We start from the raw sequence: 21,087 nt of genomic DNA, 5'->3' as shown, positions 1-21,087 counted from the left end.
GGCAACTTACTTCTTTAAAGCCAGCAGGGGAATCTCCCTGACCTCAGAGAATGCCTCTGGCCTTCTTTGAAAGGGCTCATCTGATTAGGTCAGGACCAGCCAAGAAAAGCTTGCTTTTGATTAGCTCTCAGAAACTTGATTAGGGACCCTGACCCTAATTACACCTACAGAATTCTCTTTGCATATAACATAATGTAATCATGGGAATGACAACCTATCATATTTCTGGGTCCCATACAAGGGGAGGGTATTGTACCAGAGCATGTCATCTGAGAATTGTGTCTACCACACGATATTATACTGAAGAATAAGTTTTTCAGTACATTCTTATTTCTTCTTACAGTCGCTTAGAGAGTTCTCTCCTTTTCAGGGATTTATGCTTCCTCAATGTTAAATTTAAATAAATTATTAATAGATAGTGTCTAGTTTAAAATTTTTATAGTGTTAAGTTCTATTTTATAACCTTTGGTTAGAAATAATTGACTACACATAAATCAATACGAATCTCAGTACTTATTCTTATTGAAGTCAACTTTTAAATTGAAATAGATGTTTGGGAGACTATAGACGGATTGCACTGCTGCGGATATAGAGTCAGAGGAGCATATCTGCCTTCAATACCTGTGTAGTAGTATAGGAGGGATCCTAGATTTATTCTAGTCAAACAAGTAACTATGACTTAAGACAAACTAAAGTTTCTGTCATGAGAGAAATTACCAGGTTATTATGTATATACATGTTAAAGTTTTATTAATCTAGCTCCTCAGCCTTTAACACTTCTCAGACACTATTAGTAGCCTTTACCACAAGATAACAATGCTGACAATGAACATCTACTATGTGCAATCACAGACATTTTAAGATTCTGTCCTCAAGATCACCTTTGTTAGGTAGACAAGCACCGTCTCTTTTTAAAACGAGGAAACAAAGCCATGTGTTTGTGCAAGCTCACTCAGCTGGTAAGCAGTAGACCCAGAGAATATGAATCCAGAAATTATGATTCTTCCATGTGTGTTTTGTTATCACTTGTTCTTAACATAATGTGACTTAAATGCTTATAAATATTTGCTTGAAGATGGAAAGGCAATAGTAGAGAAATAGGAATCATGCTGCTAATAAACAAGAAAACTCACAATTTTAAGAGTAATCTTAATTTATTGGTAGATTTTTATGGCACAGTCTCTTTCTAACAAGGTCACCCACAAAAGTTGTCTCACAGCCTACAGCAAATGTAAGCAAAAGAAAGTTATTTATACATTTTTTCTCATCTATAGCTTTCTCAAGTAAGAAGTAGAATTTTTAAACTGAGAGAAGTTAATAAGAGAGCTCCAGTTATTTGTCCACAATGCTAAGGAGAACCAAAGGTTTCCAAACTGATGGAATGTGTGATTTACATATTTCCTGTTTTTCAACAGATGCTGCGTAGCATTTCTATGCATATATAACTAACACCGGAAATATGTTTTCAAGATTGTAGATTTTAAATATTGTTTAATCAAAATATTATATTTTAATAAAGTACAAGTCATTTAGTTTACTGCCTCTGTAATTTCAGTTTTTCTTCATTTAATACATTTTTATATTGTTAAATTGAAGTTGAAAGTTACGTATGCATGTCTTTTAGAAGAATGTATTTATTGACTTGATCTTTCCTCAGTGGAGGCACATTTATAGTGTCAGGATCTGCCAGGTAGAAAGATTAGACAGAAATCTGGTGGCATACAAGTATAACAAATGAGAGAAGCCGCCTAAGTATTCCAGTAAGAAGAAAGGAACAAAGAAGTCTTCATGAAGGAGGAATACTAAGCTGCCCTTTAAAGATGAGACAGATTTCAGCAGAAAGAAACACCATGTGTAGAGTCATCCATGTAAAAATGGCAGGCAGGTTTGGGGAATGGCAGGCAGGTTTGGCTTCATATGATGCCTGACAGCAACACAAATTGAAGCCTAAGCTTAGAGAGCCTTATTATCCACAAACATTTGAGATTTATTCTATTGGAATGAAGAACCCATGAAGGGCTTTGATTAAGGGAATAACTGGTCAGTGTTGTTTTAGGAAGTTGTATAAAAGGTGGAATGAAGGTAGGGAAAGGTTGACGGCAGAGAAAGGGTTATTGTAATAGTCTTAATGAGATAATGAGGGTTTGCATTAAGAGAGTGGCTGAGAGGAATGAAAATGAGAAACACTATGTAATTTGCAGAACCTGACAATTGATTGGACATAGGGAATGAATAAACAGGGAGGGAGATGGATTCAAGCTTGAATATTAGACAGGAAGATTTCCAGGTTTAAGGAAACTAGGAGTTTACTATTAGATATTAATTATTAGGTTCTTTTGGGACAACTCATGAACAAATTTCATGGAACAAATTTCATAAACAATTTCCTAAAATTCTATAGAACCATGCTTTTAGATTATAAGGTAAAATATAGCCAAATAGTTTTTTTCACCACAGCATACGTTTTATGTTGCCAGAACATAGTTTAATCTGAAGTATATCAAGTTCTAGTTTTGAATCCATGATCTTAAATATTCATATTTAATAATATGCACTTACATATACAAATACATATATAATGATGGTATAGTTTCTAGAAATTGTGTTTTAAATATAGTGTTAATACTTAAGTTTCATGTTCATCTTACTGTACACTTTAGCTACATCTTTTGCTATTTCTAATTGGAATTTTTAACAAAGAAAAATTTTTCCCCCTCTGAGAGATTTCAGTATCATTTTGTCTAATTGTACCTTATGTTAAGGTACCACATTATAAGCTTCTTTGGAATAATAAAATAGTAATGCAAATACCCTCTTAAGCAGCTCTGAGTTGTTATGCCATTATAGTTTGGTGACATTCTGCTGACTATAGATTGGTGAATGAGAAGGGCTAACATTAAGATGGTTTCTTTTACACTCCTTCATAAAAACATTACTATTATGTCATTTAGCAAAATGTTTATGCTATTAAAAATTCAAAATGTAAGGAGTTTAGTGCATTTCTACCTCAACATTAGAAACAGGACTTTTCAACAATCAATCAAGTGCATAAAACTGAGCGAGTTTGTTTGTACGCTATTTATTTGAACTAAATCTCTAACAAGCCTCGTCTGCTAATTGGACTTAACATTTATGTTGCTAAATGAGAAGCATTTTGGCTGCTATATAGGATGGTAAGACCTACCCAGTGGAATAAACAGCTAACATCTGTTATCCTGTCCTGCTCCAGCTTGGCTTTTCCCAGTTAAGTACTACATCAGCCCTGAAGTCGAGGTTATCAAATATGTGAATCTCTGGCTCACCCATTTATGTGTGAAGGTAAAGAAATAGTGCATCATCAGTCAGGACCAGCCAACCAAAAGATATTGAGTACAGCTGGTTCACTTTGTTTTAACTTTGCAAGGCCTACTACTATAAGCAAAATCTAATAGAGGTTAAGATTTTTGTAAAGTTCGTATAATAACTATAATTAATTTCAGTTCTCTTTAATATTTTCCTAGCTGTAGACTTTTATGCTGATAATTATTAGATTAAATGTAGTTACTTTTATAATATATTTATATTTATTTTCTTTTTTTAAAAAAAGAAGCTAAATTTGGATTTGGCTGGGCTTCGGAAAGAAAAAGAAGATTTACTAAAGAAATTGGAGTCCTCATCTGAAATCACAAGTTTGGCAGAAGAAGTTTCCCAAGTAACATTTCCACGGATACAAGTTACATCACTTGGTCCTTCAAGGAGCATGGATTTGGAAATGAAGCAATTACAGTGTAAATTAAAGGTGATTATAAAGTTTAGTAAGCATGAAAACATGTATTATGCTTGAATCCTGCAAGACATATTTATATGAACACTAATTTTTTCTAATAAAGGTAAATTATAGTATAGATAATCCAAAATTATTAATATTGCCATCATCATTAATTTTTAGCCCAGTAGATTCTTATCTGATAGTGAATACTACCATTCTCTGAAAAAGACAAGACACCATGAAATCCTAATTTAGGAGCTGATGTAAACTGGCCGATATCTGCTACTCTAATACTTCTTTCTGCCCCCATGCCTCCCTCCAGCTAAACAGAATCCTTTCAGACATGTAATATGTCAACATAAATAGAATTGCTTTTCTCTGCATACTTCCAGCAAGTTAAACTTGAGAGTGAAACCAACCCACTTTTGCTCTCTTCTTCTTCTCCCTCCCACTTATCTCCTCCTTCTCTGTCTCCAACCAACAACCATATTAAAATAGTAGGAAGTATGTAGAAAAAAAGCACTGAGAGGAAAAAAAAAAAAAAAGAATCTAAGACCAAGCAAAACTGTCAGCAACTTAAAAGTAAGGCTGTCCTTAGTTTAAGTAGAATTCCCTTGTAAGAAATAGGATTTGTGAGTGAGTTTTAATTGGAAAGTTCATTTTCATGCTTCTTAAGCCCATTTATTCCTCACATATTTAAATATTTTCTTCAGTGGGGGTTGCTAGCTAGAAGCTAAAAAGGGCAGTGTATATGGGACCATTGCTATAATGTGAGTCACTAGAAAGAAAATCCTGATTGTAAATGCACAGAGTACATTAGAAATGGAATAATCATCCCTGTTAGGAGGGTACTGGAATACTATGTTGAAATGTCAAATAGACTCTCATTGTTTTCAATCCCAAATAGGGTATGTGCACCCTTCAATAATATATCTTTTAGTGCAGATTTACTCATAGGATAAATAGGATAAAACTTAAAATAAATGAGTTTATTATTGCTTGAAAATAATTTGCTTTATTAATAGTAACCAAATATACAAACTAGCATTGGGATTCTTCTTGAATACTATCTTCTTTAGACAGTTTTTATGTGTAAAACTTGGGTCAGTCACAACATTTTATAATCTTAAATAACTTATAAAATATTAGAAATGTGAGGGAAAAAGTGTTATGCAATTTTGGGGCATGAACCTTAAAATGTGTCTCTGAAAATGAGGGATAAAATGTGTAAACTGAACATTTCAGTGTTAAGGTTTCATATAGAGAAGATAAAATCATTGAGATATTCCTTGATCTTATCTGTCACATAGACTTTAATTCTTACTTCTGTGATTCTTCGTGTATTTAAGTCCTCATGATTCTAACTTTGTTTTTCACCAAGATAAAATAGAGTGCTAGATCCAGTATTGTCTAATCTGACTTCTAGAAGACATAGTTTTAAGTTGATTTATACATAAATCATAATTTATCATTTTTACATAAACAGTTTTTCATTGATTTATATTTTACTTATTTTACTTACTACAAATGGTCTAATAATTTTTGGTAATAATAGATCCATATGAGTGTCTTTAAGTTCTTTGTATTATGATTTTTCATGGTGTAAGCTTTTACCCACGTACAGGTCTCTCTCTTGGTTTGGAGGAATGTATGAATCAGAAAGAGAACTAAAGCAATTAGTTTGAATTGATTGTCCATAATCTAACCTAGAGTCTTGGAACACTGACCAAACTGCATAGGGACAAAAAGGATAAATTTTTACTTTTGTTTTGTTTCATATTTTCATATAGAAATTTCCTAGAAGACCAAGTATCTTTAAGTATATAATACTCTCTACTACTAAAAATTTTTGTTTTGATTCTGGTTTGTAGAGATTCCATAACAAAATACCACAGACCGGTTGTCTTAAACAGTGAACGTATATATTATTCTCACAGTTCTAAAGGCTGGAAATCTAAGATCAAGGTGTCAACAGGTTTCATTTCTGTTGAGGCCTCTCTCCTCGGTTTGTAGATGGCTGTCTTCTCCCTGTGTCTTTACATGGTCTTCCCTCTATGTGTCTTTGTGTCCTAATTTCCCTGCTTGTAAAGACACTGCTCAGACTGAATTAGATTCCACCCTAATAACCTCATTTTACCTGAATTATCTGTTTAAAGGCCTTATCTCCAAATACAGTCACATTCTAATGTACTGGGGGTTCAGTGAGAACTTCAACATACTAATTTGTTTAGAAGAAATAGAATTTGGCTCATTCCAGATATCAAACTGATAATATAGTGATTTTTAAATAAGTAGCTTATTTTCTACTTAATGTTTTTAGACTTAATTGAGAAAATTGGCTAGATTCGAATATACTAAAGGTTTATACACACCTTTTCTGTACTATGCAGTTAATATTACACTTTTCTGTGTAATTTTATATATGTTTTTCTGATGTCTGTGGTTCATTTACAGTTGAGAAAACTGAGACACAGAAAGAATAAGTTAATTGTCCAAGATCACACAGGTACTGCATATAGAGCTGAGATTAGAACTCCAACCATCTGGCTCCATAGTCCATGCTCCTAATCATTATACTATGCAAATTAAAAAAAAATATTCAATAAACTTTGTATAGGAAAGCTGTAACAGGGATGACTTTTTACCATTGTGACATTTTTGATGTATATGTTTTACACCAGATTTTAAGTCATGTTACAGATAAATATTGTGTAGTAGGGAATGGAAAAGGGACAAAAGACCTGGGTTTCAATCAATTTTTGGCCATTAACTTCTCATCAACCTGGTCAAGGAAATTACTAAACTTTTCTAGAGGTCTAAAGCAGAGATACCTTTCTACCCATCTGATAAAAATTTTTGAGGATCAAATGAAATAGATGTTAGATTTAGAGATCTTGGCCAAAGTGTATCTCAACCTGGCGTTTTATTTATTATAAATTGCTTTTCTCTCAATTCTCCAAGTCAGAGTTAACAGTATTTTCAGCCACATAAAATACAGCCTTAAGTCTAAAAACAGAAAAGAATCAACCAGTTATCTTAATATCCACTTAATTCATTCCATTGAAGATACTCTCGGACTTTATTTACTGCCTGTATCTTTTATTTTAAATACAATTCTAAGTTTATTTTACTTCTCAGCAGAAAACACCTTCAGTGCAGCACGCTAGAAGTATGCATATTAAGGGGAAGGATGATTGTTTTTAGGCAGGAATAATGACACAAGCAAAAAATTACAACCAACAGATTGACAGGAAAAAAAAAGGCAATATGAAAATGTTAAGGTAAATACAAAATTAGAAAAGCATAGTCTGGGACCATTTAGAGGAGGGATAAGTAGACATTTATATCACAGTAGTCCCTAAAACCATCACTATATTATAGTATAGTGATAATATAATACGTATTAGTATATCATATATAATTTATAGTGATAATATTTATAATATAATATCACTATATTAACATATCACTATTAGCTTAGCATAATCATGGATGTTCATATTTCTAACTGAATGAACAATCATCAGAGAAAGAATTGAAAATTAATGATTAAAGCAAACGCTTCAATTATTTGATAAATTGACTAGTGTGGAACATATTCAAGCAGTGGTGGAAATAAGATACTGTACATCACTGTAAACATGCAAACTATGGTATAAATTTTGATTGCATTACACACACATTTGATCAAAACATAACATTCAAAAGAGTTGCCATGCTGAAGTAGCTTTGAGTTTTTAAGAAAAATTAACATTTCATGTAAAAATTAAAATTATTTCAAATGTTCTATTTGTATGTTATATCCATGAGATACTTAAAGTCAGTCTGATGAATTACATTTACCTTGGGTAACTAAAGTTTAATCTTTTCAAACTCAAATTATTTTTAGCATGAGTCAAACATCCAAATCTAGGAATAGTTCTAATAGAAACAATTTATTGTAGTTTAGAAATATTAGCTAAATAACTACTCCAAATATTTTAACAGCTATTATATTTTATTTATATTCATTTAATACTTTTAAAAGTTAACAAATGGATTAATGCGAGTATGTCAACATTATCTTGAATGTGGAAAAACTAAAGTACTGAAAAGACTAAGTGATGTCTTAGATTATACATTTAGTTGGAACTAGAGTCAAAATTGAAAGGTGTTCTAACACTGTAGTTACCACCTCTGGTTCCTAGGCTGTACTGACAACAAATACCACAGAACTGTTTTGCTTTGAAAAACTAATAATTGTTTATAAATAATTTAATAAGTAGTGTTATTAATAACTTAAAGAAGGACTGAGTATTCATGAGGTTTTCTATCAGTTATCATTATTCTCTAACAAACTATCCCAAAGTATCGTGGCTTAAAACAACAGTTTATTATTTCCTACGATTTTGTTGGTTGACTGGGAAGTTCTTTTGTTGGTCTCTTCTGGGCAACCTCATATCCCTGGATTTTTTCAAACCGAAGGTTTCCCTAGTTGGAAGATACAAAATAGCCTCACTCATAGATCGGACAATTGATCTACTGCCTGTCAGCTGTAGTGTCTTGGTACACTTCCACATGATACATCAACTGCAAGGTGATCCTGGAGCAGCATTCCAAGAAGGCAAAGAGAGAAGCCATAAAGCTTTAAGGCCTGGGAACTGAAATTTACACAATTCATTTCTGCTGCATTCTTTTGGGCAAAGCAAGTCACAAGCCAGACTACATTCAGAGGGTTGGGAAATGGATTCCCCTGCTTGATGAGCAGCAAAGCATTTGTGACCATAGTTAGTCTAAGATGTTAGTAAATCCAGTATTTGTTTTAAGTGATCTTTTTAAATCATTAAAATTCTTAATTATTCACATATTTACATTATACTAGGACAATTCACATTTCCTGTAAATGTATTTTGGATACATACTCTTTGCTATTCTTACATGATTGTGTTCCTCTATAGTTTGGCATGTTATATAAAAGTTTTAGTATTACTATAGTATTTCTATTAGAGCATATAAAATAAAGCATTTAAAATATTAAAATATTCATTTTAATTATTGTTTACCATAATTATTGTAAATGTATTCTTCTTTTTTAGAATGGCACTTATTTTTATGCTGCTTTAGACCAAGGTTGAAAGGTATATTTAAATTTATTTCTATTTTTAATCTAGAATGCAACTAATGAACTCACTAAACAGTCATCAAATGTGAAGTCTTTGAAATTTGAACTCCTAGCAAAAGAAGAACACATAAAGGAAATGCATGAAAAGTATGGTCTTTGTATTTCTAGCCATTGTATTTGGTGCCACCTAGTGGCATCCAAGTCTATTAAACGTACCCTAAGAAACTGCTAATGTTAATGTTTTCCTTCCCTAGTTCATATTTAAACCTACATAAGATGAAAGTTTAAGGAATACTATGTATAGCATGATTAATGGCAAGCTATTTAGTTTTTTTATTAGAATAAGGATTAAGTTAAATTTCCCTTATTAAACATATTTAATTTTGAATAAATACAAATTAATGGCTTCGAGACTATGAATGAAAAACTTTACAATGTGGCAGTTATTTGACCCCCCCCAAATATATAGATTAGTATTTGTATTGGATTTAATGCCTAAACTTATGAAGCTAAGGTATAAAAAGGAAAGTTTTGTTTGTGTTTAAAATAACTGGAGGTTATGAAAGTTTGTACTTTTTGTGTTTATCAGTAAAAAGATTTTAAATGCTGTATCCCACTGAATCAAAATTATTTTCATTCTGTATCTTTCAGAGCTACACTATTGCTTAGAAATAGTAAGATGTTTAGATAGAATTCCAGTTGTCTCTGATACATTTAAGATATATGTATCTCACAAACACACCTGTAGACCTCATTATAAGTGAAGAGCACTTAGAAGTGATATGAGTAGATAAAAGTCTTAGACAAAAAGGTTGGTTAATTTTTTAACTGATAATATTTTGAAGTTTATTTATTAAGAGTAAGTCTTGCTTATTGTTTAACAGGGCTCTCGATTAACACTCTTTGAATTATGGCTTCCCTACCTACTAGGCCTATGCCTAAATTCAATAATATTAAATTAGGTTCTTTTGAGGAATAAATGAGCTAATACATGTAAAGCACTTACAACAGTGACTGGAACGTTGTAAGTCTTCGATACATGTTAGCTATTGTCATTCTTATTTTAGTAGCAGTAGCAGCAGCAGCAGCAGCAGCAGCAGCAAGAGAGTAGTGGTTCTCACAGCATCTACCATTTTATACTTAATATTTCATCAACTGTGCTAAACAGATGTGTGGATTGAATCTCAAATTATATTAAATTAGAAGATATTATGGCTAATTTAGTTTCATTACAAGAGTTTACATTTGTTTATTGAAGTATTAGATTTTTTCTTATTGTTATGCTTTTCATTATCTTTATATATCACTTTGATTTTTCACAGCAATATAAAAATGTGATTTAAATGAAATAGCTCTGTTTTCATAAGTGTTATTAATTTTTTTCATTTCTTATATTTTTGTTTTAATACGTATATGTAATTGTATAATTACCAAGTCACAACTATAGATTTTACAAGTGTTCAAAATATTAAAAGAACAATATCTTATCCAATGCAATTCATTTTACTAATTTACAGTGTCAATATCACATAACATTTAAAAATTAACAGTAGGTATAATATTGGATAAAATGTAAGATATCACCACTGTTAAGGTATTTTCTGTCACTCTTGATGTTACCTTTTTTTTTTTCAAGGATGTCTCGAATGGAGAGGGATATAACTATGAAAAGACATTTGATAGAGGACTTGAAATTTCGACAGAAAGTAAATTTGGAAAGTAATGAGAGTTTTAGTGAAATGTTACAAAATCTTGATAAAAAGGTATCAATTTTTATCTTAACTGACACTAAAAATATCACTTCCTGTTGTATTTACTCTCTTACCACAAATATTTAGTCCTAATAAATGTATAGAAAATATTCATAGGATATGTATTTACTGTTACACAGTAACACTCTTTGCTCTGAAAGTACATTATTTATTTTAAAATTCAAGTCTCTAAAACCTCATACATAATATGGCCACACATTCTGTTTCTATTTATAAATATCCCATGAGAAGATTAAAAATCCTCAGTATTTCTAGGATACTTTTTTACTTTTTATTCAGTATTTCATTTTATTTAAAACTATAAGTTGTGATAGAATCAAGCTTGTATTTCTTAGTGAAAACTTGATTACCAATAACTATCAGAAGTTCTTTAAAAATGTACTTTCTTCTTAGATACCCTTAATGCATTTTACATGGGAAGGGAGTTGTACCTGCAAAGGGAGTTGTAGTTAAAGTAGTTATGTAATATATGACCCCAAACTAGAAGGTTTTTTTTTTTTTTTAAAGATGCTATTTTCACAACTCATAAAGCACCCTGTGCTTTGGCATTCACTAAATGTTATGCACACCTGAGAGAACATCTCCTTTACTTTCCTTGTTGAAAATGAAAATTTAAGTATCTGTTAGGTCAAATGGATTTAAGAAAGAAACTTTTACATGAGCATGATGAATCCATATGGATTTTCTTTCTCTTCTCTTCCATGCTGCTGTGCAAGTTAAAATCACTTCCTATAGGCTTTTTCAATGTTATCCTTTCAATTTTGCTATTTTTTTAACTTCAATAATAATTTCCTACATAGCCGTGGAATCTTTATATAAGTAACATTTATATTTAGTGGCATTAAACTGAAAAACTACCTTTTCTGTTATGCTTGAGATACATATTATATATCTTATAAATAAGCAATGTATATATATACTATTATTTTATTTCATCAAAAAGGCTATGTAATACTTATTTTAGAGAATACAATGGAAAGTTAACTATAACTTGGCTTGTTTCAGAATCAGAACAATCATCTCCTGCCTTAGGAAGTTTAAGTTAGTAATTAATGGATATGTAGTTAACATTAATATTGTGTTATTGGGTGCAAGGATATACATACCAGTATTCATTTAGTTTGTGTGCAATTTTGGGTTTTGTTACTGATTTAAGGATTGTTACTTTCATTCATAATATCAGTTCTGTAAGTATAATACTTGAATTTGATAGCGTTATGAGAAAATAAATGGAAGTAGACTCATTCACTCATTTAGTTTCTGCTGGAACAAATACAGTATATGACTAGAATGCCTTTAACAATAATAATTACCTTTATGCTTTTAATGTAGGTAAAGACATTAACTGAAGAATGTTCCAACAAGAAGATATCAATTGATTCACTAAAGCAAAGACTTAATGTTGCTGTAAAAGAAAAGTCACAGTATGAACAGATGTATCAGAAATCTAAAGAGGAGTTAGAAAAAAAGGTATGCTTTTAAAAAGATCATTTTAGCTTAGAGATGGAATATAATGGTGTTTGTTTCATTGTTAACATTGTTGATTTTTTTCCTTCCCCAAACCACAAGCTAGTTAAACACTTCAAATAATTGCAAAGAGGATTTGTATCTCTACATGAAACACTAAGCATTTGTTTAACATTAAAGATATTTCTGTATTAGAGGAAACAGGTTTTGTTTGATAGTTTTTAAGAAATGAAAACTATTATTGAACACTGGTATTTATACAAGTAGATATAAATTTTGTAGGCCCACTCAAACTTTCAAACTAAATGTTTCCATGTTATGTAGAGCATCTTTGGGGGTCTAAAATAGCTTCCATGCTTTTAATTATAATCTTTAAAAATCATAAACTAATTTTGATGATAAGTATATGAGAATGTGTACTTAGGATGTTTTATTGAAAATTAATGAAAATAATCATTAATTTTACCCAAATAATAAATACATATATAGAGAGAATAATAAAATATTTTCCTTATTTGACATGTATAACTAACTTTTCCAAATCTGTTTATAAAATATCTTTTATTTTATGACTGCTGATCTTTTGCAGGATCTCAAGCTTACTCTCCTAGTATCAAGAATAAGTGAGACTGAATCTGCAATGGCAGACATTGAAACAGCAGCATCTAAGCAGCTTCAAGGATTAGCATTGCAAAGTGAACAGGTTCTAGAAGGTGCACAGAAGACATTGCTGTTAGCCAATGAAAAAGTGGAAGAGTTCACCAAATTCGTGAAGGTTAGAATTACTTGTCGTTTACTAACTTGTACTTTACTTTAGGCAGAGTAGGCAGTAGCTTACTTGAGATGATTTAGGGAATAAAGTTTCTTTCTGCTTTCGTAACACACAAAACATCTTTTCCTACCCTATTTATCACATTGCTAATAATTCCTGCATAAAGAATTTATTTTTATAGTTTGAATTTAAAATTTTCTACCATCTTAATATTTCTTTCTTAATATCAATTTAGTTATGAAATGGTAGTAGTCAAGTCATCTGGACAGGTTTTAAGTTGAAAGAATTAAGCCATTCCCGCTCTACTCTCCTTTTGAAAATTGTTCAAGCAGAAACAACCAGGAACTTGCTCAGTGTTCAGTGATGCTAAGAGACATCTGAAGCCCAGGCCACAAACTGTGAAGACATGGGATAGGCAGAGGAATGGCACATGACAAGCAGAACAAAGAGAAGAAAAACTCAAGTATCTGCAGAGGTGTACCATCTAGAAATTATTTAAAAGCTAAAGAGCCCTAGAAAGCCTTCATTCCCCTAGACTTAGAAGTTAATAACATTTTATGCCACTATTAAGAGTACTCCACTTAGAGGAAATTCCTTACTTTGCTTCTTTGGAAATCATAGATACCTTGGGAGTTTTCTCATTTTAAAAATATCTACAAAATGAATTGATAAAACATTTTATCTCCTTTATCTCTTTTAATGAATATTTCAACTGGTGTGAAGTCAAGCCAATAATGCCTGCCTCTGAGGATCCTAAATGATTGCAAAGTATTAATTTTAGTAAATGTAATTTACCTTTTCCAGATTCAAAACATTTTTTCTAAATGCTTGTTGAATTCACTGTTTAACTTATAGTGAACACTTTCATTAAATATTGTGACTTATACACTGCTGGTGGGAATGTAAATTAGTTCAGCCACTATGGAAAGCAGTTTGGAAATTCTCAAAAAGTGAAAAACAAAACTACCATTTGACCCAGCAATCCCATTATTGGGTACATAACCAAAATAATAGAAATCCTTCTATCATAAAGACACATGCATGCGTATGTTCATTGCGGCACTGTTAACAATAGCAAAGATATGGAATCAACCTAAATGCCCATCAACAATAGACTAGATTAAGAAATTGTGGTACATATACACCATAGGATACTACACAGCCATAGAGAAGAATGAGATCAAGTCCCTTGCAGCAACTTGAATGGAGCTGGAGGCCATTATCCTAAGTGAACTAACACATGAAGAAAAAACCAACACCACATGTTCTCACTTATAAGTGGAAGCTAAACATTGAGTGTACATGGACACAAAGAAGAGAACAATAGACATCGGGGCCTACTTGAGGGTGAGGGTGGGAGGAGCGTGAGAATTGAAAAACTACCTATTGGGTACTATGTTTATTGCCTGGGTGATGAAATAATATGTACATCAAACCCCTGCAACACAAAATTTATCTACAGAACCAACCTGCACATGTATCCCTGAAACTAAAATAAAAGCTATATATATATAGTCATTATTTTACTCATGAGGTAGAACCATTTTTATTATGAGTATTACCTTCATAAACCTTGGTTTTTGTTTTATATTCAACTTAGCATTTTGTTTGTGGAGCTTTTGGCTAAGATATAAAATATGAAATATATAATTATGAGATTTATTCAAAATGCTAATCATTGTTTTTCCTTGAAGTACTCTTTGAATGTGGCACTTTAAAAAAGAAGGATGAATGAGAATCAGAAGTTTTCACAATAGAAAAATTAATTTCATGACTGTATATCTGATTATCATATTCTAGATGAAGTTTCATGACTTCCATGATAAGGTAAATGGGTATATTTCTCCATACAAAGTGGTTTAGCAAAAAATATCTTTAAGAAACTTTTCTTTTTTTTCTCTTTTTTTTTTGAGACGGAGTCTCGCTCTGTCGCCCAGGCTGGAGTGCGGTGGCCGGATCTCAGCTCACTGCAAGCTCCGCCTCCCGGGTTCACGCCATTCTCCTGCCTCAGCCTCCCAAGTAGCTGGGACTACAGGCGCCCGCCACCTCGCCCGGCTAGTTTTTTGTATTTTTTAGTAGAGACGGGGTTTCACCGTGTTAGCCGGGATGGTCTCGATCTCCTGACCTCGTGATCCGCTCGTCTCGGCCTCCCAAAGTGCTGGGATTACAGGCTTGAGCCACCACGCCGGGCAAGAAACTTTTCTTTATATCCAATGATATAAATAGTATTTAATGATGAAGTGAGTATCTAAACTGTAATTATTCAAGGGTAACATTAGTCCTTCATATTGTTCATCAACAATGATATTGAGTAGATGTCTTAATAGATAAATTCAGGATTGCTGTGGTGTCATGACTTTTTTTTTTTTTTTTGAGAGGGAGTCTCGCTCTGTCGCCCAGGCTGGAGTGCAGTGGCCGGATCTCCGCTCACTGCAAGCTCCGCCTCCCGGGTTTACGCCATTCTCCCGCCTCAGCCTCCCGAGTAGCTGGGACTACAGGCGCCCGCCACCTCGCCCGGCTAATTTTTTTGTATTTTTAAAGTAGAGACGGGGTTTCACCGTGTCAGCCAGGATGGTCTCGATCTCCTGACCTCGTGATCTGCCCATCTCGGCCTCCCAAAGTGCTGGGATTACAGGCTTGAGCCACCGCGCCCGGCCTTGTTTCTTTTTCTTTTTCTTTTTTTTTTTTGAGATGGAGTCTCGCTCTGTCGCCCAGGCTGGAGTGCAGTGGCCAGATCTCAGCTCACTGCAAGCTCCGCCTCCCGGGTTCAAGCGATTCTCCTGCCTCAGCCTCCCGAGTAGCCGGGACTACAGGCACACGCCACCGCGCCTGGCTAGTTTTTTGTATTTTTTAGTAGAGACGGGGTTTCGCCATGTTAGCCAGGATGGTCTCGATCTCCTGACCTCGTGATCTGCCCATCTCGGCCTCCCAAAGTGCAGGGATTACAGGCTTGAGCCACCGCGCCTGGCCAAATAAAGGGCCACCAGCAAATTAATGCCAAAACCATATATTGATGGCAAAGACTGGATATTTGGATCTTAAGAAAGGCATGATTATCATCTTTCTTTTCCTTGTACATATGGCTCTAGGTCTAGGCAGAAATGCTTAGGACCCACCATCTGAAGCAGCATATCATCAATGACTCCCTATATACTACCACATTAGGTGCATTAGATCAATGCTTCCTCCTTTTTAAATACTTAAGACCTTCCATAACTGGGTGTTATCCTGCTGAAGTCTAATCTTTTCCACTACTCTTTCACCCATATTGTGGTTATTCCTGCCTTTGCTCAAGTTTTCTTTCTCACCCAAAATGCCTTCCCCTCTTTGTTCTCTCCTTCAGATTTAACTCTGGGCCTTCCTCTGTCATGAATCTGCCCTTTAACTCTGTAGTTGATAGAGCCCAACTCTGCCATTTACTAACTCTCTGACTTCAGGATAGTGACTGAATCCTCTGTGCCTCAGTTTCCCCATCTGTAGAATGAGTTTAATAATGGAACTTAAGCGAAGTGAGGATTTAAATAAGTTATCATAGCTAAAGATCAGAACAGTGCCTAATTGCTATCTCAGTATCAACTATTATTATCAGTAGTAGTAATAGCAGTAGTAGTACGGCTCTGACTCATCTCCTGAACATTTATTATATGTACATTAACACAATCATAAACTGGTATTTTTCTTTCTGTTTCAAATAAATTAAAGCCAACTTGAGGAAAGGAACATTGTCATTTGTTGTCTTCAGGGTACTGTTACATAACCGGGCTCATTAAATTTTTGAGGAATTGGTTTATATCTGCTTCAGGAATGGTACTGAACATATAGTCACCACTCAAATGGAAAACTCTGTGAACAGTGAGAACTATGTGCATTCCTTAATGAGCAGAGTTAAGGAATGCACATAGTACCTACATGGAACATTATGATCACCGAGACTCATTCTGTGCAGAGCTTATTAGGGTGTCATGTACACAAAAGTACTTAATAAATATTATTAGTAGTATTAATAGTAATAATGTTTGTTCTGGCCCTGTTGTGGAATCTATGTTCCCTTTAGTCTTTTCATTTATTCATAGGGCGCCACCAGATTATGGAAGAGGTGGAGTGGCCATCTGTTCTAGATCTAGTCTTGAATATGGAATTTGGCCCTGGGGTGAAATCAAGTACTTTGAGCATCTGGGGTGGATATATGTGGCAGAGCTGAGGCTTTGAATTCTTCTAATAACTGAATAAAACACACAAGGGAAATTTCTAGAAGTATTTGCTCAGTTTGACTCAGCCGTGATAGAGGCTTGTTAATGTGCCTGTATGTGAGAGTCATATGCCAGGCTCCATCTTTTCAGTGGATTTTGTTAGCTATGAAATAAATACCAGCCAAAAAACAATATTTAGCTGGAAGCATAAATGGTTTCATTATCAATATGTACTTGCTTTGGTAAGATTCAGTAAGATGCTTTTGGTATATAAATTTCTTGCTTCTTTAGCGAATACATTTGTGTAGCATTAGAATTTTATTTTTACACATACAATTGTTAATAACTTGGCACTTTTCTCTTAATTAAGATTTATAAATAGGTCTGTGATACAATTCAACTTGAATTAACTCTTTTCACCCTGTCATTTTACTGAAAAAAGAAATGACAGCTGTGTTTAGAGAAAGGTTTCATAATACAAATGTTTCCTTATTTGGAAAACTTTAAAGTATGTAAATTATATCTCAATAAAGCTGTTTAAAAACCTGTTTTTTAAAAATTCATTTTTTTAAATCCCAAAAACCATGATGGCAATAGTGACCCCAGAGTATTTCAGCCACCAATTTTCACCTTCCTCACAATGTAATCTTACTAAAAAAAGTCCAAGCAATCCATAATGATTCGGTGAAACTAAAAGTTATATGTATCACAGACAAAGACTCATGATAAAGAGTGGAAAACTAAATCTAATAAGACAGAAATGGGATCGCTTACTGTATTTTCCACAAACATCATTGGTGACTGGTTACAATAAATTATAGTAATTGAAAAGTAAAGTAAATTAAGTTGATATGTATATCCAAAAAGCATTCATATTTTGACAATATCCTCAGATATTGGGATAATTCCTAGCTCATGATATCCCAAGAATTGCAAGAAAGCTGACATCAGTTTTTGGAAATTCAGTTAACATTTATTGAATGCTTACTTTGTGCCATACAGTGTTTTTACTTACCTTGATAATAAGTGTTAGCTATGGATCATTATTCAACTGATATGAGTAGAGTGACACTTTTTAAAACTTACAGTGTTTTTAGCAAATTATAATTTAAAGCATTTTTCAAAGCCCTTTGGGGGCTTTAGAGTTGCTCAGAGAGCAACTGAGCAGATTTTGAATTGGTAATAGAAGGCAATTTTGTAACAGATAAGAGGAAAGTAAAGATAAAAGCCAGATGGAAGTAGCACCCAGTGTTGAAAACAGGCTGATTTATTTATTTTAAAAAAGAGGAAAGTAAAGCTGAGACCCAACATGTAAATCCAAGGAAAGTGTGATCTTAAAAAAATAAAAAGTTAGCTTTGGTATATGGGTGGAAGGTAAAACATTTCAGTGAACCTAGCACAGTGAAGGCTCTACTATCTATGAGAGATACACTTTGGAAGGGAAAATGATCATTCATGCATTATGAAGTATATTTCAACCAAACAACATACTATTTTCTAATAATCAGTGCATCAGAATTGAAGGTATATGGAATATATCATATAGTAACAACACTACTCATTATGTAGGCCACCTAGCATTGCTTATACTTCATTTAGGTACCTTTTTAATGACACTTACATGGTACATGATGGTTGATCTTGGAATTCTGTATTATTCATACCTATTTAGAAATTCTGTTGGGATGAGTGAGATGTAGGAATGAATATTCAAATAGATCTCAGAAGCCAATAGGAACATATTAGAGTCACCCACCCAAATGATTTGTATCTCATTTTAGAATGCTAGTCATACAGCTTAGCACCCGGATTATTATCTTTCTCTCCAACACAATTCTGTTATGACTTATGGTGACTTCATATCCATGTAAGCCATCTAATCCCCTATTGGATATTCCCTTTCTATTCTTCAGCATCCTCATTTCCAGTGATTATTCCCATCATCATACCCCTGATCTATGGTTCTCAACTACGGATCACCACCTACCTTAGGGAGCATTTGGAAATGTATGTGTGTGCTTTATGTTACACTGACTGGTAGATGCTGCTAGCATTCAATACCCAGGAACCAGGGTGGTTAAAAGTTCTGCATTGGGAAGAAAAATCTCATACAGTGAAAAATTATCATTTTTCCCAAATGCCAAAAATGTTCCTACTAAGAAACACTACCCTTGGGCTTGTCATTACGAATAACTGAATTCCAAAATCTCCATTTCCAGCATTTTATTCTTTGACCACTATTTCTTTTTGTGCTCATAGTGCAACAATTTTTGACCTGATTATAACTCAAATTCACTGGCCTTACCACTTTTTCACTAATTACTACCACCCTCCTTCCCCTTGTGCCCTTACTTCTCTCCTCATGCAGCATGGATTCTATGTTGTATCATAGTCAGTTTCTTGCATACATCCTCAGCTTCCTCATATGTCCCTTTGTCATATTCATGTGGAAAAAACTCAAACCTACTTTATTTTGAATCTCTGCCTACTTCCCACCTGAACCCAAGGAAGTGAATGTGATTAAATAAAAACATAACCATGCTGATTCATCTTCATTTAAACAGATCACCAAGAACTTCAGGTGGGCTCTCAGCACTATGTGATAATCCTATTACATAGTTCCAAGTGCACTCAGGCTCCACGTTTCCCAGTCATTCTGCTGTCTTCTCAAACCTCCAGCATCCTCTGTTTAGCCACTCAATCTCAGCTGCTTCTTTCACTGAGAAAACAGAAGCAACCCAGAGATAATTTCCTCCTTTTTTCATTACCTTTATTTTTCACATTCCTCCCAAATCTGTACCCACATACTGTCCCTTCCCTCATGTTACTGGGAATGAACCATTTGCATGCCTGTCCAAAGCTAATAGCTCACTTTGCACACTGGATTTTATCTCCTCATATTCCCAAGGACTTTGGCTCTGTAGTTTCAACCCTACACTTTGTATCACCAATATTCCTTCTATATTGGATCACTTTCATTAGCAAACACACACCATTTACCAAAAAACAAACAAACAAAAAACAAACTCTTCATTTGACTCTGTGTCTCCTCTGCTGACTCATTTTTCTCCTCCTTTATGTAGCAAAACACCTCAAAAGTGATACCTATTCTCTACCCACTTTCTTATCTTCCATTCTGTTTTGAACCTTCTCCAATTAGGCTTTCAATCTTATTACCTCTCCAAAGTAGTTTATTCAAAGTCACCAGTACCTCCATATTGCCCAATCTGTGTTCAGTTCTCAGTTCTTATCTTATTTGAACCCTTGGGAACATTTGATATTGTTGATCACTCCTTCCTCCTTGAAGCACTTTTTTAAAGCCTTCCTTTACTACACTGTATTGCTTTTCCTTATCACATTAGCTAGTCTTCTCTGCCTTCTTTGCTAGTTCTCATTCTCTTCCTGACAGACATAAGTGTTGGAGTTTCCTAGGGTTCAGTCTTCATACCTTTCATCTTCATTATCGATACTCAGTCTCTAGACAGTCTCTACCAACAGTGTAATTTAAAATGCCATATTCTGACCTATGACTCCCTAATATGTATCTGTTCTCATCCTGTCCTTGAGACTATTGATTTTTAAATCTTCCTGCCTAGTTGTGATTTTCATTTGGATGTCTAATAGGCATCTCAAACTTAACATGTACAAAAAAGTTGAAAAAAAAATTATTTCGCTTCTCCTAGATTTTTTTCTCTATCTCAGAAAAGTATTTTCACTAGTCATCCAGATGGTTAGGCTCCAAATCTGTAATCATCTTTGGGTCTTCCCTTTCTTTCACATTGCATTTCTAATACTTCAAATCTTGTCTGCTCCTGTTTGAAAATAGACCCAGGATTCTGCTACCTGTCACCACTGCTATGGTTACCATCATTTCTTGCTTGTACTTGTGCATTGGTCTCCTCCTTCAGCTCTTGATCCAGAACAGTCTTTTCTCCATCTGTTGGCAGAATTATCCTTTTAAAGTGGAAAACATGGCCAGGCACAGTGGCTCATGCCTATAATCCTAGTACTTTGGGAGGCCGAGGTGGGTGGATCAC

General features: G+C 33.8%; 1 protein-coding gene across 8 annotated transcripts in view; it reads left to right on the top strand.

Moving 5' to 3' along the window:
- CNTLN (centlein) overlaps nucleotides 1–21,087 on the top strand; it is a 369,520-nt gene that overhangs the window by 312,945 nt on the left and 35,488 nt on the right. For all 8 annotated transcript variants that reach the window (XM_074017428.1, XM_065530484.2, XM_074017427.1 and 5 more), the window contains 5 exons: nucleotides 3,587–3,778; nucleotides 8,899–8,996; nucleotides 10,486–10,612; nucleotides 11,954–12,091; nucleotides 12,678–12,863. In XM_074017428.1, coding sequence (XP_073873529.1) covers nucleotides 3,587–3,778; nucleotides 8,899–8,996; nucleotides 10,486–10,612; nucleotides 11,954–12,091; nucleotides 12,678–12,863 — 741 coding nt within the window. The remainder of the gene's footprint in view (nucleotides 1–3,586; nucleotides 3,779–8,898; nucleotides 8,997–10,485; nucleotides 10,613–11,953; nucleotides 12,092–12,677; nucleotides 12,864–21,087) is intronic.

This window comes from Macaca fascicularis, chromosome 15 (genome assembly GCF_037993035.2).
Source record: "Macaca fascicularis isolate 582-1 chromosome 15, T2T-MFA8v1.1".
NCBI classification, from domain to species: Eukaryota; Metazoa; Chordata; class Mammalia; order Primates; family Cercopithecidae; genus Macaca; species Macaca fascicularis.
This window is presented reverse-complemented; position numbering and strand designations above follow the sequence as displayed.